General features: G+C 30.3%; 1 protein-coding gene across 1 annotated transcript in view; it reads right to left on the reverse strand.

Annotated features, from left to right (window-relative positions):
• LOC148274799 (uncharacterized) overlaps nt 1-23797 on the reverse strand; it is a 117170-nt gene extending 93373 nt beyond the window's left edge. Inside the window, exon 1 of the mRNA XM_088236587.1 lies at nt 23383-23797. Coding sequence (XP_088092713.1) covers nt 23383-23385 — 3 coding nt within the window. The 5' untranslated portion in view covers nt 23386-23797. The remainder of the gene's footprint in view (nt 1-23382) is intronic.
• Nucleotides 23798-24418: the final 621 nt, after the last annotated feature.

Below are 24418 nucleotides of genomic sequence, written 5' to 3' on the forward strand. Positions count from 1 at the left end.
AACCGGTAGACTTAAAAAGTCGGTAAGTAGTTATTTACGAATATGAACTAATATTAATAAAATAAAAGTTCATTTTTATAATTTAAGTTGCAAAACATATTCAATAGAAAATAAAAATCAAGAAGCTAAAGATTTACAAAAATATAAATAACCAAATTCATCAAATAAATAAAGTAAATCATTTTACTGTACACATAATAGTAATAGTATTTTTATTTTTCATGTTTACTGATAACAATAAAAAAAATTGTAATTTTATTGATGTATAGGTAACTACAATAATCCATTAAAAAATTACTCAATTAAGTAGTCCTGATTTTACTGCTAAATTTAAAAAGAAAATATTGTGTTACCATTTCGTAAGATTCGTGTATGCATTTATTACTTTTTTATATATTCCATGTGCACTGACGAAAATAAAATTAATTGTAATTTTATCTATGAATATTTAAATGAGAGAAGTGCGAGCATCCATAGAGAAAATTACGCAATTGAGCAAAATCCGGATTTTACTACCAAATCTTAAAAGAAAATCTTTTGTTGCCATTTCGTAAGACGCGTGTATGTATTTATTACGAGGAAGCTAGATAAACCATTGTTAATTAGGAGAATGGTGTAACAGTGCTCGCTCTTCACAAAATTAAATCATTATTTTGAGTAAATGAATCATTATTATATCACAGTATCTACTAGAATTGCAGAAAACAAAGAGCATGAACATCGAGACTTTGGATGTAGGAAATTATCTCTTCAGCGAGAATTTTTTTTTGTGGAAAAAATAACACACAAGTTTGAACATTCGCATGGCTAAAATTGCTTTTTAAAAAAATTACCTTACAACTGAAAAAATAGACATTTGAAGAAACTATTAATGCAGTAAATATTGTAGATAATATATTTTTCTAACGCTTTTATCTGAAACCTACATCAATGGACTAACGTGCAAAAACTTTAAGCGCTCTATTTTTCAAGATGGCCGTGAACAACCTTGTAGTAGTCAAGACCTCCGTGGGGTAGTGGTCAAGACGCTTGACTCACTCACGAAAGGTTCCGGGTTCGATTCCCGGTGAGAACACAAAAATTCAATGTGGTTTTTCGTAAGCCTGGGTGTTTTATGATGTAATTTACCACTGTAATTGGGCCTTCTGGCCTGTTGTGGTGCAAAAACAAAACAAATCAAATAAATAAATAAAATAAGTAACGCGAGCCTCATAGAACCAACATTAATTTTCTTACTTGGGATGCCATTGTTATTCCAATATATTTTCTTATTTATAAATAGTGTTAATAATTTATTAAAGTTTAAACCGATACATGTTACCAAAAAAACATTACTCTAAATTTATTAATTAATTCATTTCAAATTAATATTCAGTTTACATATTTCACAAACTTATTATGGCTTTTTAGGCTGTGACCGTGTTCATAATCATCATTCCATGTCCGCTCCCTCGTTGGAGCATATGGTGTCCACGAAGATCCTCCAGGTATCTCTGTCGGCTGCCAGCTCCTGTGCATCCTCTCAAGTCAGGTTTGTGTCCCGTAGTTCTGACATGAACTGCAGACGAACAGTCAGCAGTGGGCGTCCAGGATATCGAGAACCTAATGCCTTGTAAAGTAGGCAAGCGTGGTTAAGGCTCTCAAGAGGCATCCGTAGTACATGGCAAAGCCAACCGTATCGCCTCCGCTTGATGACAGATGTCCCTGGAGTTTGCTGCGTCCTTTCTTTTATTATGTACTTCATTCCGCAAAGTCAAACCACCGCGCACCCAAGATTCTTCTGAGACACTTATTCTCAAATTTGCTGTTTTGGGCCCTAGTGAGGTACCACGATTCGCATCCAAAAAAAGGAGAATAGGTATTATGCAGGCGTCATATAGGCGGCATTTGGTTTTCACTAAATAAATATTCGATCTCCAGACAGCCCTCTTACTGTTGAATGTGGCACCTGCTATTCCTAGCCGCAATCCCAGTTCTTTTTAAAAGCTGCCATTTTCCGTAATATATACTTCCGGGTATTTGAAACTCTTGACACTTTTGATGACTTGAGCCCGTGTTAGTAAATTATTATTAAAAAGGGGGAATATATAGATAAATAAAATAAACATTTATATATTTGTTACACAATTATAAAATTAAGATAAAAAAAAAAGATAAAAAAATATTATGTAAAGAAGTAGTATGATAAATTAATTATACAAGAATTATATGCGCACCAACATTAAATTTGAAAAAATATTTAAGTAAATACAAACACAAAAAAAGAAACAGTTTTTTAGGTGAATTGTTAGCAAAAACTCATTATTATCATTCACTTTCCGTACCTAATGGAGCATAGGGCACTGCATTGGCACACTAATCACTGTGTATCTTAATCATTTTTTTGTTACATGAAGGTAAGATGATCAGTCTTACGCTTCAGGTAACTAGTACAGAAACTATGAAAAATTCTAGTGCGAAAACACTATTTTCAATAAATATTCCATTTAAACCATGTCAGGAGCCGACACTGAGACCTCTTGCATGGTAGGCAAACGCTTTGACCATTACATCACCAGGACTACAAACAAAAACTAGTAATAAACTATCAATAAATATATACACTTTTAAACATAAATTTTAAAAACATTTGAATATTTCTAATTTTTTAAACAAAAATTGTGAATAAAAGGATATCTAAGTTAATTAATAAAAAAAATAATGTGTTGATCGGATGACATAGATTAGTTTGAATGTGTAAAAAGTAAGTGTAAACAATCGCATTGTTTAAAAAAATACAGAATAATAAAACAATTGTGTATCTTTAAATAATGAACTGCAATTTTACGTTTAAATTGACTTTTCTTTCACTTTTATTTGTATTATGCCTGTTTTCTTCACTTTATTTTATGTGGAAAAAAAAAAACAAAATAGATGTGGAAAAGACGTACAGTTAGCCATATATTTTTATCATATAAATTTAATAAACACTTTTCCACATCCATAAACAGTTTTGGAAAGGTCGGTACAAAGCAGACCACTTTCCGCTATTTATGTTTATTTAATATTCGTTGCAAACAACACTTGTTAAATGAATAGCAGGTACATCCTGCTTATTTATAGCTTAAAACAACTACATTCCACATTAGAGTGTGAATCTATAGAGCTTAACTTGCATGATAAGTTTGCAACCGGAATAAATAATCATGATTATACTTAGCAAGGTCGCGTATCTTGGTAGAAGGCATAGGTTATAATTAACCCCGTAAATCAGGTTACATTCTGCATCCGCTGCTCCATAACATACTTGTAGTATGTATTTAAGTATATTATAATTTTCATCACGCTATTAAATTTCAGGTAGGAAATCAAATACTGCATTCAAAAATTTGCACGAAGTTTGATAAGGTTATTTTCAGGACAAAAAAAAGAAAATCGAAAATAAAAATATCAACAGATTCTTATGTAATTAGCTTTTGTAATTTTTTAGTTGTATTTAACAATTTATTTTATTTGGATGGAAAAACAGAAAGATACTGAAAGGAGGGTGAATGCCGGGAACAGGGCCTTAAATCTACCCCAACAAACAAATGTTTGTCGCAGGAGGCAAATCTGGCATTTCTCAGTGGAGTTTTGGTGCCGACCCTTATGTATGGGAGTGAAGTATGGTACTGGAAAAACAATAACGAATGTAGGCTAAATGCTTTCTTAATGCAATATCTCAGGCAAAACGGGTAAAATCATGTATGAAAAGCTGAGACTAGCATTATCGACAAAATTAATAAAAAAAATACTGCGTTGATTTGGACATGCATAGCAAATGGACAGCGAAAGAACGGCTGTAAGGAAAGAAATGTAGTAACGATGCGAATGTTGATGAACGCAAAAATCGAGGAAGACCGATAAAGACATGGTACGACCAAATCCAACAAATACTTAAAGACGGACATGAAAGACAAAGTGATATGGCATTCTATCCTCTCTGCCAAATACTGGTAGAGTCTAGAGTCTAGCTAAAAAACCTTTTTATGATTTTTTCAAGTTGCAGATGATTTTTTGTTCTGATATTTTATTGGTAAACACAATTTTATTTTCGTTGATATATACAGTACAACTGGTTTGTGACGTATACATTTAAGACGATGGGGATTAAATTAAGAAATAGTACTACAATATAACAAAAACAGACTGTTTAAATTATTCGCAATTCGCAGTCTTTCTATATTTTATAGCAAAAAAGATTGCTCTCTAATTTAATCTTAATCTAAAACGGAGTTTAAACAAATTATTTTTTACTTTGTTTCTGTGCTTATGGCTGATAAAAATAAGGAAATCATTTGATTTTGAATCAGGATTTTGTGCAACAACTGTGATGAAGGTGTATAGTGGGTTTTGCGTGTTGGTATGATTGGTGTTCTGACGAAGAGATGGGTACGTCTCGAAACCGGTAGACATAGAAAAGTCTGTAAGTGGTTATATAAAAATATTTAATAACATTTAGTAAAATGTTTGACCATAAAAGTTAATGCTTGAAATATTAACAAAACGTTATTCTTCAAAAAAAATAAAAATATATCATTTCAAAAAGAACGGTACAACTAAAATATTTAATTTTAAAAAAAATATTACTTAATTGATAATTTCAAGTGGAATTAAAGTAAAATACTGCAAAATTTATGTCATTTTAAATGCTTGTATTTCTATTATTTATTGTTTCAGCATTTACATTGTGGAAAAACATTTTGAATATACAATATTTGAGTTTATCTAAATGTGTGTAGACAAAAGACTGGATTTCACCCTCTCGGGAGTCATAAAGATTAAAAAAATTACAACAGGGATGGAGAATACCTTAAATAAGGGTTTAACTCTTTGACTTCACTAAAATCAACAAATGGAAGAATTAAAGAAATACGGATGTTCAAACATAGGCAAAATGGTGAATGTTACACAGTGTGTAAAGTGGCCACTTAAACCAGCCAATGACAGTCCTGTACATGCCTAGACTTCCATCTTCCTTTTTAAGGTATTCTCCATCCCTGTTGTAATTTGTTAATTTTGAATTTATTTAAAATGAAACACTTTAGAATGAAACACAAACATTTTAGATTTCGCCGTCTCAGTTGTAATGTTCAATTTATTATCTTTAAATGATTTTTTGAGCAAATTTTACTTTAATACCATCTCTTTGTATGAGAATCAATGTACCAAAGTATTGTCTAAAGTTTAAGAGGCGTAATCTGCTGGTCGGAAAGTACATCTATTATCCTTATGTAAAACTTTTAAGTATAGTTTTCAACAAAAATACCTTAAAAACATATTAGTACTTAATTGTTTTAATTCCGTGTTTTTGAGAGCGTTTTAAAATGGTTAAATCGTATAATTTCCTTACTTTTTATCAGTCTACAGCCTTAATAATATGTTCAAAAGAATCGTTTTAATAATACAGAAAATGCAGCTACAATTTGAATTATCCGAAGTATTCAATCTTTAAAAAATGTTTTCTGTGCGAAACCAGCTTGAAAGTTGTGTTTTGATAAGAGTTTGTACGTAGAGAAAGTAACACGTATCTATAAATTTAGTCACGAGTCTTGCAGCTTACGTTTTTATATTTAAATATAATTTTATGCATGCACTAAATTACTTATCTGGTACGTACTTGCTTTATAACACCTTTGCTTACATATAATTACCAAACCAGTTTTGGTAGAAATCAATAATTTAAAATATTCTCATTTGAATTTAATGAACATCCGGACGATTAGACTGTGAGATTATGCAAATATTATACCAAAACATTGAAACGGAATTCAAATCTGAATGTCTTTTAAAGCTCCCGATTACGATAAGAACATAAAAGATTTTTCCATCTTACTCGAAGTTTCTTTTTTAAAAAAATCAAATTTTTTACAATTTTTAGCTGCCTTGCTCAGTTACAAACTACGAACCAAATTATGACAGTGTATCATGTAAGTTTGCCATTGAAAACTCTAGTTTAGAATTTATTCCAATTTAGTATAGAAATACAAGTCGAGTGATATTTAAATCCACGAATTTGGAACAAGTGACCGGTTTCATCGCTTTTGTGACATCCGCGAGAAAGGTATCTTTACTTGAAAAATAAATACATTTCTACGAAAACAGTACCTAAGGACAAAATTGAAATAGAAAAGTTTCTTCACACAAATATAATTAAATTCAATTACCATTATTCAATTAATAAATGTAAACTTTACACTTCAAATATTTATTTATTTCTTGAGTTAATTTATATTACACGGTATAAAAATTAATATTGATTCTTTCTTTATTTACATTAAATATCTAAATTACTGCAGTAAACACGACATTTTTTTAATTAATTTAATTATTTTTACTTTCAGGCATCTAATATATTTTCAATTCTTTTTAATTGACATAATTTTTAAATTCTATATTTTTTAAATACGGGTGTCTAGTAATACCAATATTTTTAAATTATTTATTATGGTTTACAAATAATTGGTATAACAATAACAATTTGTTAAGTTTAGATATTGTTCATCAATTAAATATGAACACAACATGAACAAATATGTAAAAAATAAAGTTATTTTCTTTTCTAAATAAAACAGTTTAACTGAATGTTGCGATCTATTTATAGAAACTATATTAGAATAATTATAACTTTGAAGTATTACAATTTTACTAAATAAACATAAGGGACAATTTAATCAAATTTAAATTACGCCAAAGAAATGCGGACGAATACAGCTTGCCGACCACGTACCGGACACCTTATCTGAGGTCATAAGCCTCCTTGGCGGTGCCCACATACACGGAAAAATCACTCGTTGCCGAATGAAAAAAGCTGACCGAAGAAACTCCCTGTAATCTGGTAGCCTATGCATCTTTGTGCTGTAAGAAGGTAATCCAGAAGTATATCATATGCACTTCATTGGATTATGGAAAAGAGAGATGTGAATTCTTCACTGTCCTAAAACTGATTGGATATAATCAATTCGCCGAAATGATAATAACACTTTTTAAGGCCTTGCAATTATTTTTGGAAGCCACCAGATCTGTATATCCGACAGGATCTATAACAGGGCCACGGATACTAGTGAGAAGTTCCATTTGGTATTCATAGAGAGGAAGAAAGGGACAAGACCATGCGGATGAATACAATAGTAAAAAATGTTTAGTAAGTAAAAAATCGGCAGTATTTAATATACGGCTTTGTTTTTACATAATCATAAATCATTTAGTTTGTAATCCAAGAGACATATTATTTCATTTTGGTATCATTTGTGCCTAATGCACCCAGTAATTTCCTAGGTACAAATGCAGTTTAGCAATATTATAATAAATAATTATAGGGCAATTCGATACACCGCAGTGAGAATTGCGATCTGGTGGCTCTACTTGAGCACGATTCTTTGAGAAAAGTCTCTAGACACGCAACCTCACTTTTATGTGAAAAGATGGTATTCTATCCCCAAGTTTTACATACAAAATACTGCAAAAAAGGTAGTTTTTTAACTGAATACACGGCTATAAGATTTAGATTATACCGTAAAAAAAACAAAAACAGAATTTAAGTCATAATATTGAGTAGATTTTCAAATATTTTCCTACGACCAGTCACTTCCTTCAACACTAAAATATTCTCCATCTCAGTTGTAATATGTTAATCTTAATAACTCCCTAGGTTTTGACATGTTGAAAATATTTTAAAACAATAGTTTATCATAAAAATAATATTTTAAACTAATTAAGTTAGTTTTTATAAATGTCTTTATACGGTACCATTCATATAATTGCAATGTAAAGTCTCTCTAACGTAAGCAATAAGTGTATCTCAATTTTTTTATTAGTTGCAGATATTTTTTTTGATTATTTTCTACAAAAAATAATGAATAAATAAATAAGTTTTCCATATTTGAATATCAGTTAAGAATAATAAGCATCTAATAATCACGAAGCAAAAAAAGCTGGAAAAAAGTAAAAAATAATTTAACATATTCCTAAATAAATATTTTAAGAAAATAAACCCAGTTATGCTGTCATTTTGTAACTTACGATAATTTATGTGGAAGAGAAAATAACAAAAAAAAAATGACAACTGAATAAAGAAAATTTCTGATGCTGTTTTATAATTTATAAAGAAAATATATGTACCTAACGTGTATAATGTGTAAAAAAAAGTTCATAAAACCAATGGCTTTTAAAAATACTTAGAAACCAGTTGGAGCAGCAATTTAGACTTAGTGTGTGATTCATATTTTTTTTTGTCAGTGTGTCGTATATTCGAAAATGTTTTTTTTTTTTTTTTAAAGAAATAACCCGCCACGCCTCCATTCTAGAAGCTTGTCAGCAGGCGGGAAAGTAATGATATGGAAAGAAGTTTGAAATAATTTATCGCAAAACCCAGACCAATTAAAAATATTTTTCTTTTATTTTTTTCTTTCAACCGCGAACCCGCGACGCCAGTTTCACAGTTGGCCGTTTAATAAATTGCGCTACGGCGCCTGTCATTTATTAGTATTATCAAATTTCAATTATTATTATATTTTACTGGATTCTATTATTTTTCAATCATTTTTACCTTCTTAGACTTTTTCTATTTTTTTTTAGTTTTATGCACCTTGACAGCTTGATTTTTTTAGTTCCATAATTTTTGTAAGATTTTAATATTTACAAATATTATTTCATCTTATTTAAGATTTCTATATTTAAATCATTACTTAGACTACTACACATTACTAAGACTAAATATGCTACATTATATTTATAAAAATAAAAAAAATGCTGCCTACCTCAGAACAGGCATTTACCACACCTAGTGAGACTAGACAGTATCTAATATGTTTTGCCAATAATTTAATATTACATATTTGTACTACAAATAATTTTACTTGACTGTACCTCTTTTCACTGTTTTGAAAACAGAACATACCTACACGTTGTATTAATTGCTGTAAAAAACGCCGATTTTCGGCACTGAACTGAACTGATTATTTTTTCATAAAATATGCCCGGATTTCGATTAAAATAAAATACGTTAGTAATATAATTAGTCAGATAAATTTCACCTACATGAATATATGTTTAAGCTTTTTTACATCACAAAAATCAACTAATGGAAAAGTTGATTCAAATTCAAATAAGCCATGTAAATGCCTAGACTTCCATATCACCTTCTCCAAGGTGTTCTCCACCTTGTGATTTTATTGTGAATATGTGATTTTATTAAAAAATTACATAAAACGAGTCTTTAGTTATAATTTATAGTACACATATTCTTCATATAAACATGAGTAAAGAATTTCTTATTTATTACGTATGTTTAGTTGATTTCTAAATATTGACATTTATAATTTTTTCGTCGTTATAGCGTGCTATGAAATCAAAACGTGATATTGGAGTATTTATGATTACTGTACGAGAATATTCGAAAATGCGACACGACCGGTCAGAAACGAGTTTTGAAGAGTAAATTGCCGATATATTGAATCCTTTCATTCATCTTCTAACATTATTTGCATTTCACTTTTCAACAAAACCACATATTTGTTTTATGTACACAAAGAAGCATGTTTGTTGAGTACATTCGGTATCTATTTACTTATTACAAATAGGCACATATTGATATTACAAATAACCAAATTAAAAACATAAAAACAAAGGTTATTTTTTTTAATGTTTTTTTTATTGAGTAAACAAAGTACCTATATGAATAAAATGGAAATAAATCATTCAAACAAAATTTCACATCTTCTAGAACCATTTTATTTTTATGCTAGTATTACAATAATTGAGATCCTTATAATAATTTTAAATAAACGAACTTATATATTTACAGAAAAAGTATACTGAGAAAATACTGTTATTCTTTTTTAAAAATACTTACTACCTAATACTCATCGGACTGTGTCCGAAAATTCCCCCACCATACCCCACTTTTGCCGCGCGCATTCGTGAGTCGCCGCGTAATGTTGCACGATGGGAAAAAATATAATAACACAAATGTAAGGTTAAAAAAAAAAGCAATCTGTTGATTTCTCTAAAATATTATTGTGCACGCGGAAATATTGATTGACACAACAGAGTAGATAAATAAAAAGTCATTTAATAAGAGTAACTTTGAACTTAAAATATAAAACAAATTTTATTTTACATAAAACTGATATTTTTATATCATGTTTTAAATAATATTTCATATTTTAAAGATAATGTCGGTCAAATGTCCTCCACAGAGTTGTTTAATCCGAGGTCCATTTTTCATCAGTTCTCTCATTAGATGAGCAAAGTAGGGTAAAACAATTTACTACCCTGGCAACACTAACGACACGTCCATTTTCTTTTCTTCGACAATCTGACAGATGGAAAAATAATTCAATTTTTAAGTAATGTATTTGCTACTTACACATTTATTTGCTAATTACAATGAAATGTGATCCTATCCTGTTTCTTTAAGATCCTAGCAGTATTCCTACACTTTAAAAGGACACAGCACGGCACAGTTGAATTCAAATCAGGAGTTGCGTACTGAGCGACGTCTATAAAAAAAGTAATGGGTCAAAACGTAAAACCACTCATTTATGAGTAGTTTAGTTGCCTTCTGTTTGATGCTCGTATGTGGTTTCTGGCCTGTTTTTATTTCTATGATAATCACTTAATTTATCGCAACGAAGTCAATTTAATTTATAAATAAATTAACAGTTCGTTAGTGTTTTGTTAACGAGAGCCAACACGTTGATATGTCTTCACTAAAACAATACTTGATTGAGGTATTTATGAGAATGATAAAATAAAATTACATTATGAAACAAATAACTTTCCTTGCGAACACCTCTGGAGAAGAATCGAAAGTGTGTAGGTATTATGTATTCGTTAAATTGGTTACCCAGTAACCATGGTAAGAAGTAACGAACAGTTTTAAAAAACTTTGATTCAGAAAGTCAAAAAAATTGAGAACAAACAACAGAAACATATTTTTATTAATTGTTGTACCTATTTAAAAATTTAGCGAAATATTCGTGATATTTTAGATATATTTTAAACGTAATTTAACGCTTTTTTTGTATGATACCATTATTGTAAATTAATGAGAACAGGATATTCACAATATTATTATTGCTAAGCATACTACAGAATAATGTTTGCTTTATTTGTCCCATAGATTATTTTCTTATTTATTTATTTCCGTAAGTTCAGATTAGCATTTTACTTCGTAACGCTTTTTAATTAAAGAAAAAAAAACATTACCGATTCGTGTTTTTTGTTTCATATTTCATTTTTAGGTACACACTAAAGATATATATTTATGATATTCAGATTTTTTTAAAAAATATTTTTCATTAATTAAAAATGCACTCACCTATACTTAGGTTACATAGGTATGGAAATCAGTTTGAACAAATAATAATCGATATTTTCAATGCAAATTCTGTTAATGAATTAAAATGAAGCCTCAATCGGTATTTTTTTAGAAAAGTAATGGATTTATTTAAAAATATATTATGAAACTTAGCTTTGATTCATTGGATACGTATTTATTTTAACTTGTTGTACACAATATTAATTGTACATCGGCGGATATATTGCCAAATGGCAACTTCTTTCAACCAACTGATAAAATAAAGGTGTTATTTATTTAATTTGCTCTAAAAAACATATTATTTAGAAAGTATTATTATTGCATTATTTTTATTTTTTATTATTATCCAGTTGAATGCTAACCACTTAATTTTGATGTTAAATCATTTTCAACTTTACTTTCTTATATTTTTATTTAGAACATAAGATATTCTCATCTTAACTATTATTTTTAATTACGAGATGTTATGTTTTTTTTTTTACTTAATTGTTAAACTCTAATTATTATTTTATATTTCATATTATTTATTACATTATAAATTGTTTACTGCTGTGATTATTTCTGTAAAATATTTTTTTGGAAAAGGTTATTTGAACCGTTAGTGAATAAATAAACATGGAAATACGATTTTTAAAATGTTTTTGTTTACTTAGATGTTTTTAAAGTATTAAATTATCTAGCAGGATTTAGAGTTCTAGAGACCCAAATTTATGCAGTTTGATAAAATGTTGATATTAAGTCTATCATTACGTAATGGGAATTGACCAGTAAAATAATGCTAAAATTGTAATTCTAAAATAAATTGTAGCATATATAAAAAAAATATCAAAGTTCTTTCCACCATATTTTTAAGCCGCTACAAAAAAATATAAACTAGTCTCAATTACTTAGTGTCTCGCGAGAAGAAATGTCATAAATTCAAATGGATTAATAATAGTGGAAGAACGAGGCGTGAATCAGCCACCCAAGAACCTTAAGAGCCGCCGGCGCGGCGCTGGTACTGTACAATGGTGCGCATACATTGCTCGCCGTGTCAAGGAAGGTCAAGTAAAGCCTTTCTTCAACCTTCCACCCGGACAGAAAAGACTTACACAGTACTTACTTGGTATTGGCAACGCTACAAGTTCATGGAATGTGTGTTGTATTATTTATTTACGCTACAAGACACACGCAATATAATCTACCGTATCAATCACGTAAACTTTCAAAGTATGTAGATACAAACGTGTGCCGTTTTTGGTCAAATTAAGTAATAGGTATATCCAAAGCAGTTTCATATAAAAACGTGTGAAAGTATCACTGTTTTTTGTAAAAAAAAATTTTTGGTTAAAATTTTGTAAAATTGTAAAAGTTTCGATAAGAAAACAAAAGGAAAATTTAATGAATTTACTAATAACATTTTACATTCATTTATACGGGACAGACACAGTTTATAGTGAAACAATCAAGAAAGACCCATGCCTGTGAACTTGCCCCGACTCACTAGAAAATCCATGTTGATTTATTAATTGACATGGCATAGTTTGCATTAAATTAATAGATATCACACCAGCAAACGTAAAAAAAGTTTTTTTTCAAGGAATAACCGAAGCGAAGCTTCGATTTTAGAGGCCTTTCAGCATGTGGGAAAGTGTGGGTATGGAGGGAAGATATGAAAATATACCGCTACACCCAGACCAATTGAGAAAAATAACTTGAATTTTTTTCAAGCGCCAGTTTCACAGAAACCCGTCTAACCAACTGCGCCACAGCGCCTTTTTAGTCAATTCGTCGCACAACTTGGATTTCTTTGGAATAGATCTTCCCGCTTTTCATAGATCTCTTTGCCACTAAACAGTGTGGGATGAAAGATTGGCACGGCTTATCTCGAAGTCTTAAATGTAGATCGTGTTAATTTAAATATTCTGTATACCTTTATGTTCTGTTTGTTCAGTTTCTTGAATATATAATGTATATTTTAATTTAAGTGTTGTAATTGACTTGGGCCGTAAATGTCATAAAGACAGGCGCCGCGCCGTGGCTCAATTGATTAGACGGTCAACTGTGAAACTGGCGTAGCGTGTTTGTTTCCCGCCAGTAGCTAAAATTTTTTTTCGCAATTGATCTGGATGCTGTGGTGTATTTGTCATTACTTCCTTCTATATCCTCCCTTTTCTTACTTACTGACAAGCCTCGAAAATAGGGGCTTAGCGGGTTATTCCTTTAAAAAAAAACAAACCTGTATAAATACATAAGTTTTATCTGACTTGTAAGTATCCTTAAACCTTTGAGCCCGGGTGTACATATTTAAATACACATGAAATTCAATTTTTTTTTACTCACATACCTACCGAAGTAAAAAATATTTTTATATTACTGGTATCCCTAATAACATCTTTCTTTTTTCTGCTTATGTTATTAGTCGGTACTATAAAGAAAAGTTCGTTATTTAGTTTACAGTTTCTGGCTGGTTTTTTTGTTTTGAAGCCAATCCCTTTTGTCCTTTTAAATGAGGAACTTCAGCCCTACGGGAAATAAGATAAAAAAATGATTTTTTGCGCGTGTTAAAAATTAGAGCATTAAATTGTACTGCAAAGTTTCTTGAAAATGTACGAAAAAAATAATAAAAAAATATATACATATGAACCAAACAATGAAATGAGAGCTGTGAAGGATATCCGGTTTGCTACCGTAAACAAACCAATCAGGAGAACTGACAGAGAAGAACCTCTGGCGTCACATGTAGAGTTATTTCAGAAATACAAAATTCAAAAAAATCATAGTGCTGATAATACGATATACGTATAAAAATAAAAATGATTTTTTTTTGTTTATTAATATGTATATATATTTTTTAAAACATGGAACTTTATATTTTATCATCATCATAATCATTCCATTTTCACACCTAATGGTGCATAGGGCACTGCATTGGTACAGTAATTGCAGCATATCTTGATTATCTTTGTTACATGAAGGTAAGGTGATCAGTCTTACGCTTCAGTCTAGGGACTATGAAATATTCTAGTGAAAAAATCACCCTTAAAATAATATATCTAACCAACCATGTCGGGAATCGAACCCGAGACCTCTTGCATGGTAGGCAAATGCTATTTATTTCAAGCCAGCTTTAAATATGTTTCAATAAAATTTAACAAATATTGTAAGTATTATGACCTTAGTCAATTTATTATCAGTTTAAGACCAGTGTTCAATAAAAATTAACGTTTAATAATGTCTGAGGTACAAAAGAATTTAAGAAAATAAAATACAAAGAAAAGATATATTTTGTTTGTTAATTCAATCCGCTAGTCTATAAAACGCTTTCAATTTGACAATAGTTAGAAAGCTTTAATATTTATGTTAAAATAATACATTTGACAAAGAAGGAACGCATTATTACAACGGAATCGCCATTTTTAGATAGCTTTCTCAATGATAGAGCAATTAATTATAATAAACGTCAAGTTTATGGATTCCGTAGTATTTGCATATTAGGTACTACTTCTTTTATTATATAACAGATCTTAAAATGAACGACCGTCCTTCGCAAATAGCTTTCTCGGTCATTTCCGAGTACAAAAACATGTTTACAAACACACCCATACATCCGACTCACACTAGTAATCTGCAAAAAGTTTAATATACTTGATCTTGATACCAGTTTTTATGTCTTCGACGGTAGCGGCTCTAGTAAAAAAGTGACCAAACTATTAGTCTAGAACTCTAGAACCACCGATCTACTTTTTAATGATCAAAACGAAATATTATTTACTTATGACTTTCAATTTGCACAATTTGTATTGAGGTGATTTCCTCTTTAGCAAATATTATGAGGGTATTGTCCAATGCGGCCTCCGTGGTATAGTGGTCAAGACGCTCGACCCACACACGGAAGGTTCCGGGATCGATTCCCGGTGAGAACTCAAAAATTGAATGTGATTTTTCTCAAGCCTGGGTGTTCTGCGATGTAATTCACAACTGTAATTGGGCCTCCCGGCCTGTTGTGCAAAAAAAAATGTTATTTTTATTTTTATACAACAATGTTTGAGTATGTCCAAATGCTTGCAGACTGGCTGGATTTCCTACCTAGGAAGTTATTCATATTTAAATTTATTTCAACAGAGAGGAAAACATTTTTGAGAAGGGAACATGGAAGTATAGGCATTTACAGGGCTTATGACCTGCCATTGGCTGGTTTAAGTGGTCACTTTGTAACATTCACCATTCTGCCCATGTTTGAACATCCACATTTTCTCAACTCTTCCATCTGTTGACTTTTGTGAAGTAAAAGAGCTGAAACCTTTATCACGTGGGTGAGATTCATCCTGCTGAACCAAATCACCTACTAGGTAACGCTTGAAAACAATTTTCCAATTTTTATACTTCCTCTTTTACCAGGTAGTTAATTCAACAATGTTTGAGTATGTCCAAATGCTTGCAGACTGGCTGGATAGCCTCCCTAGGGAGTTATTCATATTTAAATTCAACAATTATAGTGGTGAATTACATCACAGAACACCAAGGCTTAAGAAAAATCACATTAAATTTTTCTCACCGGGATGATTAAAACAGTTCTCACCGGGAATCGAACCCGGAACCTTCCATGTGTGAGTCAAGCGTCTTGACCACTACACCACGGAGGCCGCCTAAGTCCTAATTCAAACTAAGTTCCGTAACCTAACTTGTAATCAGTAAACGTGAAGCGGCGTTAAAAAGCGCGACATACAGCTTTGAATTTACGGTAAACTGGCATTAACAGTTAGTCTTTTTTACTCTACTCCGCGTTTTGAACGGCAATGTACACGTGAGAACGCTCATTTTTCGAAACATAATTTCAAATAATCGTTATATTATGAATCATCGTCTCTATTTAATTACACATCAGTGCATTTTGTTTAGTTTTTTTTTTTTAAATAAATAAATAACCAGTTAAGCTTTCATTTTAGAAGTATATTAATTTATTTATCATTTATTTTACAAAAACTAAAATACGATGAGCACGAACAAACACAAAATAACACTTTCAAACATGAAAAAGGGTCGAAAAATTATATTGCGGTTTTTTTATAATAAGCCAGTCCGGCACCAAACATAATATATGATTCTAATCCTTATACCCATTGCCATATCTATGGAGTCTAGAGATAGGCGAGTTCATAAGTTATTAATTATTTGGTTATAGAACTAGCAAAATTAAAATGAGATCTGTATTTTAGGCATGTCGACCACATACATGAATACGGGAACAAACCAATTCCAGTAAATCTAGGGGGGGATATAAATGAGGTCTATGAAAAAGGAATCAAAGGTCTGTCAGTAATAATTAATTAAAATTAAATAAAGCAGTGGGAATACGAAGAGAGAAATTGACTTTTTTTTTTAAATTTCTTCTAGACGCGCTCTAGTAAATCAGAATGTTAATTATAGGGAAGAAAGGTATGAAAAATACACCACAGCACCCATATCAATTGAGAAAAATTCTTATTTTTATTTTATTTGTCTTTTAACAGCCAGGAATCGAACCCGCAAAGCCAGTTTCACAGTTGGCCTTTTAATCAACTGCGCCACGGCTTCATTATTTGCATTAGTAAAAATATTAATTAGAACCACAAATATATTTTTATTTACACTCATGCGAAAAACCTTCACAAATATAATGGCCAAAATTAGCGTGACCACAAGTGGGTGAAAAGTGGCCACAATTGGTGAATTCATACTATAAAATAATTAAATTAGTTACAAATGAAATAACTGACACTTATTACACACTATATTCAAACATAAAAGATACGTGTATGATCTATTCTGTGGAGTTTTGAAACCAACGTTACACCTACTATTGTATCATTGGTGAAATTTAAAAAAAAATCCTTTAGTGGCTCTTGCCCTTTGTCAATCTTAATAACTTCCTAGGGAGTGTAATTTAGCTTTTGTCAACAACTTTTGGACACACTAAAAAAAATATTGGTATTACAAATACTGTTTTTTTTCGTGCTTATTTTAAATATATAACGTTAATTTCACATCTGTTATTATAATAAATTATTCAAATTACAATAATATCTAAATCTAAACCATTTGGAAATGTATTTTATAATTACAAGTTTCAAATTAACCATTATAATACTATTAAATAATATATTTACATCATTTTGTGAAAGCTTTTACAAGACTTTTTTCAAAATATAAAACAATTAAATATGGTAAGATTTTAACTAAAACGAGTCTTATTTTTTTGTAATACGAAGTCAAGACCTAAATATTTTATTTGTGAGTCTTAAATGTTCTGAAAATGTTAGGGATAATGAATAATAATTTACTAAGTCCAGATGTGCATATAAATAAAAGTCCTGGCATTCAAATTAACAAAGCAATGAAATATTGTTTTCCATCTACTTTATATCATTAAGCGGAGGTGTAAGAATCACGAATATATTTCGCATTTAATTTTCCTTGGAACAAAACTTGTGCAATATTATTTTAATTGTGTACCTAACAAGACCAAGTTTTTTAAATTCTCATAAAAATAAACGTTCCTGATTTCACCCGTATTAAAAATATTATATAATAAGGTTTTTTCAATAAACATATTAAGTAACGGTGTATTCACGTTTTTCAATGTTAATTTTTAGCAAACATGTTAGAATAATAGTTTCTTTAAACTTTAATCACTAAATTTGGAGATCATCATAAATTCAAGGGCAAAAATGCACGCTCTTTCGTCACCTTCAAGAAACGCCCGAATCATAATTATAATATTTCCTTAGAACCCTAACATAGCTAATTTTTTTTATTCCTTTTCTTTCTTAGATTCTCTTTCTGTCTCCTTTTAATCAGATCGAACATTTCTCATCATACAATGTGTATAACGAAAGTGCTTTTAAAATATTTCATAAATTTATATGTGCAAGGTCTATCTGCGCGCTAAACATCAGCAGCAATTCGAAAATATTTATGAAGGTAGGTAAATTTTTTCTTTTTTTGTTTAAGTTTCGACAATTTTTTTGTAATTTTGGTTAGCTGGAAGATATTGCTTTTATCAATAAGTCCGCCATTGTAAATATATTTTTGTACCAAAAATTTAAATATATAAATATCATTAAGAAAATGCTTAATTTTGATATTCATATTGTAAGAATAATATAATGGTGTCAGAAACTAGTATAATTAAATGGCAATCAATAGTTTTATAGAATGTTTTAATATAGTTTTATAGAACAAATTAAGAATAGTACATGTACGCATATTTCATGTATATAATAGTATTATCCCCAAAGAGAAGTTATTTCGCAAATTATTAATAATTGGAGGTACACCTTTTTTTTATTAATAAATTTCATAAAAAGTACATATTTAATTTTCAATTTATCATTGTCTCACTTACTTTACTTTTGTTTTTCTAAGTAAACCTCATACGTTTTTTATTGATACGAGTAATTTTTTTTACATAATCATTTCATAGAGTTATTAAGTTAATGTCCTTTGTTTTCTATAAATTATTAGAAGTGATAAAACATCCTAAGTCATGTGACTGCAGATGAAAAGTGATTGTTTAGAAGGGAATCCTTGCTATGAAGGCCAATTTCAGAAATTGGTTCAGATGCTATCATTGATGATCTACATTATTGCACACATTAACAATAATATGATAAATAGCCAATATATCTTGATCTCACTTATGTATACATATAAAAAGCGTTTATTTATTAACTTATACTACATATTAATAGAATATTTGGACCCTAATATCCTGATTCTAAATATGAAATCTCAAATGATAAAAAGTGAATAGCATGGGTTACAAAATAACAAACATTGTGAGTACAAAAGTGCTCAAGAAAGAAAGTAAGTAACAAATATGTACATTTTACATTGTCCTAAAATTAAATTGTAATAATAAATTGCATCTGTTTCTATGGTTTTTAATAAAAAATAATCATGTTTTAAGAAGATAAAGAGCTTGTGTCATAAAACAAATAAATATAATATACATAAAACATTTTAAATATGCACCTCTTTAATGCAAACGTTTTTTGAAAACGTATGTTTGTATTTTCCGGAACAAAATACATATTCTGTGCTAGTTCAAGTAATATAATATTTTGAAATTGTACTCGTATTTTGGGCAAACAACTCCTAACACATACCAATTTACTAATTAGAAACATTTTCTCAAGAAACACAGAACTTTTGTAAATTGATTTATTTTTCCTTTACCATCTTGTGATTATTACAAATGTTAAGAGGGAGCAAAAAAATATTACAGTAAACAAAACAAATGAAAAGGATAAAATCTTAAACAAAATTAAAATACAACACAGAACTTATATTCTTTTTGGGTCTTTTAGGTACCATGTACTTTATCGATTGGTGTCGGAGGGCGAAGGTAGTTCGTAACTTCTTTATTTGATTGAGTAGGAAATAAGTTAGTACTTTAGTAAGAAAATAAGGTTTTTTAAATTTCTTTATTATGTTATTTTTACTGTCAGATCTGATATAATTTTACATGTATTTCAATTTGCATAAGGTTCTGATTTCTCTTTTGTTCTCTCTCTCTCTTAACATTAATTTGTTAATATAGTGTTATTTGCTTCTATCTACAAGATGATAAGGGCTTAGTAAAAGAAAAAAATAATCTCGGGTGGATGTAGAGTGATCGAATTCTAAGCTGCGCCATATATCATTTTTCAAATTTACTAAAAATTATACTAATAATGAGCGTAGTATATAATAATTCTATGGAAATATGTAATTTGCAGCATAAAACCATATTAGTTATTTTATTGGATAAATATTATAATTCCTATTCTTCTGAGTATTCCTCTGTTATCTGGTCTCCATATTATGATGTTCTCTTCAAGAATATTGAATCAGTTCAACATCGGTTTTTGAGAAAGATAGGATGGAGGTTGGGCTTATCCAGAGACCAATATACATAAATTGAGTTAGAAACTAGCTTAAATATATCTTCTCTTCAAGACCGTCGAAATAAATCCGACCTTCTAGTCCTATGTAAAATTCTCATCTCACTCTTTAATGGGCCTGAACTACTGAGCTCAATAAAATTAAATATCTCAACTAGAAACCTCAGACAAAACTTACTCTTTCATACCGATAACTATAAAATTAACTATGGTTTTTATTTCCCTATGTCCAGAATTCTTAGGTCTGCCAACAAACATACCAGTGTTGATTTCTTTGATAACAAGTTGTCTTCTTTCAAACGATAACTGAATCAAATTTAATTACAAACACCTCTCTCCCGCTTCCACTCCCAGAAAGTCTACAATATACCATTGTGTTTTTCTACTTTTCTTTTTAATAATTTAGCGAAATACGAAAGAACTATTTATTTTGCTTTGGTTGTTTTCAGGATAAGCACAGGCAAATTTAAAAAAAAGGTGATTGAGGAAAGAGAAGCCCGGAGTTTTGAAAATTAGCACGATTATTTGATGGTGTCAAGTAATTAAAGTAAACAAAGCCTTTAACTGAAAAAGTTATGTTACTTTTTTTTTAGGATTAATATTTTTAAATATACGAGGCAAACAAAATAAATTTGATAAAGTTAATTTAATTAGTTAAGGTACGAGTATTAGTTAAATTATAGGGCGCCCAGGATTTGGGAAAAACATTTGAAGTAGAAACTCCCAAGCAAAAAGCCAGTCTAGAGACTATTAAATATTCACTTTTCTACCAACACCCACACCCAGTGGTGCATAGGGCACTACATCGGCACTCCAATTGCTGCGTATCTAGATCAATTTTGTTACATGGAAAGTTAGGTAATCAGTCTTCCCCATAAAATATTGCAATTAAAAATCATATTATTTATCAATATTTCATATCAATCCTACCAGAAATCGAATACGGGACCTTTAACACGGTAGGCAAATGCGCTAACTAAAAAACTAGGATGCGAACAAGCGAAGAGCAGTGTTAACACTTTACGTAATTGCATTTAGATGTTTACGGTTATAAATAATCATGATTACAAAATATTTATCAATTTATATAACAAGAATTTTGAAGGTAGGTATACTTACGTTATGATAAATACTTTAGAATGTTCGAAAGCACATTATATATATGTACACAAATCAAAATCATTGACGGTACTCCTAAATACACATTTCAACAGGTGAGTGCCCGCTTACTAATACAAAAGTTTTGTGCAATATTTATGTCATTACGCTCATTAAGAATTACAGGCAGATGTAAAAATAGTTACATAATGGGCGTGATGTATTTTTTATTTATTTCAAAAGAATCATTAGTATCGGAATTTCTTCTCTCTGATCGTACTACCGTTTGTTAACATGTATTCTAAGCATGATAAATAATCAACGTAATTAATTGCAATACTACAACCCATCAATATTTCCTTAACCGCACGCAGTGGTGCATAGGCCACAGTATTGGTATTCCATTCGCAGCGTATCTAGCTATTTTTTGTAACATGAAAGGTAAGGTGATCAGTCTAACGCTTTAGGTCCCTACCAGTCCAGGGACAGTGAAATCCTGCAGTGTCACACCACCATTAAAACAAACATTTCACCCCGACTCTTCGAGATACTTCAAAAATGGTAGGCGAATGCGCCAACCACAACACTACTAGGCCGACATATTCCCAATCGATTTTCTTATTCAAATTTTCACTTGAGAAAGTCAATCGAGTCGAAAACGCTCGTCCAGGATTATGGTTCTATTTCACACTACAAACTACAATGACTACTGCTATAACAATATTTCCCCCTGGGAAAAGCAGGGAAGATAGGCATACAATCATAGCTTTTTCCGCATTTATACATATTATCATTTATCATATCTGCCTCCAATCACAAACATATTAGTGACATGGCCAGAATTAAGGTTTTGTGTAAAGTCAAATATTAATGTATTCATTAGTATCGTAAGCGATATTGTTAACATAATAACAATTTAAATAATCAGTAGAAAATAAAAAAGATAATTGGCTATCTACTAAGGCAATATTACAGGAAAAAAATAACGCAAAAATTTGCAAATCTCATAAAATATGCGGCCAGGTACTTAGATAGGTATATGACGCTTTTGGTACAATAAAATGTGGACGTGAATATTACGATTTCACTGAAAGTTTCAATTTACTGGGTTTTTAATTAGGTTGTGGAATCGAGAGCAAACCTCAGACCTCTGATCCGAAGTTGACAATTAATATGAAATAAATTGCAATAAATTATTTTGATCGAAATAAATATATGGATGTTTGTGGACTTTACACTGCTTAGTTTTTTTTAAACAATGTAAAGAACATCAATATATAACACAAAACGAGGATAGATGATTCTGCACTAAAAAAATTAAGAAATCTCCGCGGAGCTTTTGTAGCATCTAACAAAAGCTCTGCAGTCTTACGATTTTTTTTACAATGACCGCTCAACCATAAAAAATCATTATATATCATTTAACTACTAAGTGTTCAATATATTATTAAAATACATTTTACCATCGTAATATTTAAATTTTATTTATAATGTACCTATAGTTTTATGACTTAAAATTAATAACTATGTTTACACCAAAGTCCAACAAAAGTTTCTCACCTGAATTACACTACTGAAAAGCGGTTTGAAAATCTTATATAAAAAAATGTTAGTAAATATTCGTATGTAACCACCTGCCGAATTTTTTGCGTCTATCGGTTTGCAACGTACGCGTCTCTTCTTCAGGCCACTAATTACATAAAAATGTGAATCCCACTACAAACGCTTGTTGGTATAATTTTGATCTGACGAATAGACGGATACGTCTCGAAACGGATACCGGTAGACACAAAAAATATGTAAATGGTTATATATAAATAAAAAAAACTAACATTTATTGAAATGTTTGGCCACAAGGTAAATAAAATCTGATTTCAGTTTTGTTTAAATTTGTCAATACATTTTTAGGTCATATCGTCGCTTATAGACATCAAAAACAAGTATTGTATTTATGAATATAAATTTCAAAAACAAATGTTTTAAATTAGATCATGACAAACTTACAACCTATACGTAAACAAATAAAAAAACACTCACCATTTTTTTTTATTTCCAATTCAATTCCAGTCACTCGAATGAAAATTTATGAATTATAAATTCAATCACCGAGTAATGTGTTTGCTGTACTTAAATAAAATGTCCAAATTTAAAACAAAACACTTTAGTAAGTCTTATTGCGGGATATCAAAGCGCGCGCGGTGAATACTGCACGTGATAAAAAGCGTCAAAGTTAGCACTCGCGATGCGATAAAGTCGATAAAACATGAATGCAAGATCATGGCATGACCGCGTCCGGAGTCCGAGAGTGCTCGGTATAAAATAACACTAATGTACTGCGGAATCGGCGCGGTAATGTCGGGTGCATTATGTCTTTCGAAGCACTGAATGCCGCCATTAGACCCGCCAACAATCTAGCCAAGTCTTCCCGCCGACAGCCACTCTCTTAGTCTCCGGTCTCTGCAGATTGCCTAACTCTCTCCGCCTCTCTGGCCATCTCCACACGAGAGTGGCGACAGGCAGCAGACAGAAAAACAGAGGGACGTAGTTAATTCGAGTGTGACCAGCCACTGAAAAAGACAATTATATTACGTGGGTATACAGTTTACAAAGTATTTCATAATTACACTTACTTTCGTTAGATTTCTGAAATAAACTTGGGTATAGGAATTTTATAGATTGGGTTATTGTTTTATAAAAAAATAATTCCTTATTCATTTGAGCCCATGGCAAGTAAAGTGAACTAACTAACATAATAAATGTGAAATAAATTCATTGCTTATATTACATTTCTGTTACGGGGTAAATCCTAATACCTTTTTTTCTCGTTCTTTGTGTACGAAACATCTACGTTAATTAAAAATATCTAAATTGTCGTGTAAAAATATAGTTAAAACTTTGAATACAAAAATTTCGTCATTTCATCACTTCACCCGCAAAGGGCTTATTTCATAATGGAGTAGAACCAAAATAATCGTAACACAAATAAAATTTAAAGAAGAGTATTTTAAACATTATATTTGGTAAAATTAATCGAACTACACACACCTATATTTCTTATTATTGTAAATATATT

The sequence above is a fragment of the Micrasema longulum genome, unplaced genomic scaffold, assembly GCF_059751315.1.
Source record: "Micrasema longulum isolate JH-2025_06_02 unplaced genomic scaffold, ASM5975131v1 h1tg001578l, whole genome shotgun sequence".
NCBI classification, from domain to species: domain Eukaryota; kingdom Metazoa; phylum Arthropoda; class Insecta; order Trichoptera; family Brachycentridae; genus Micrasema; species Micrasema longulum.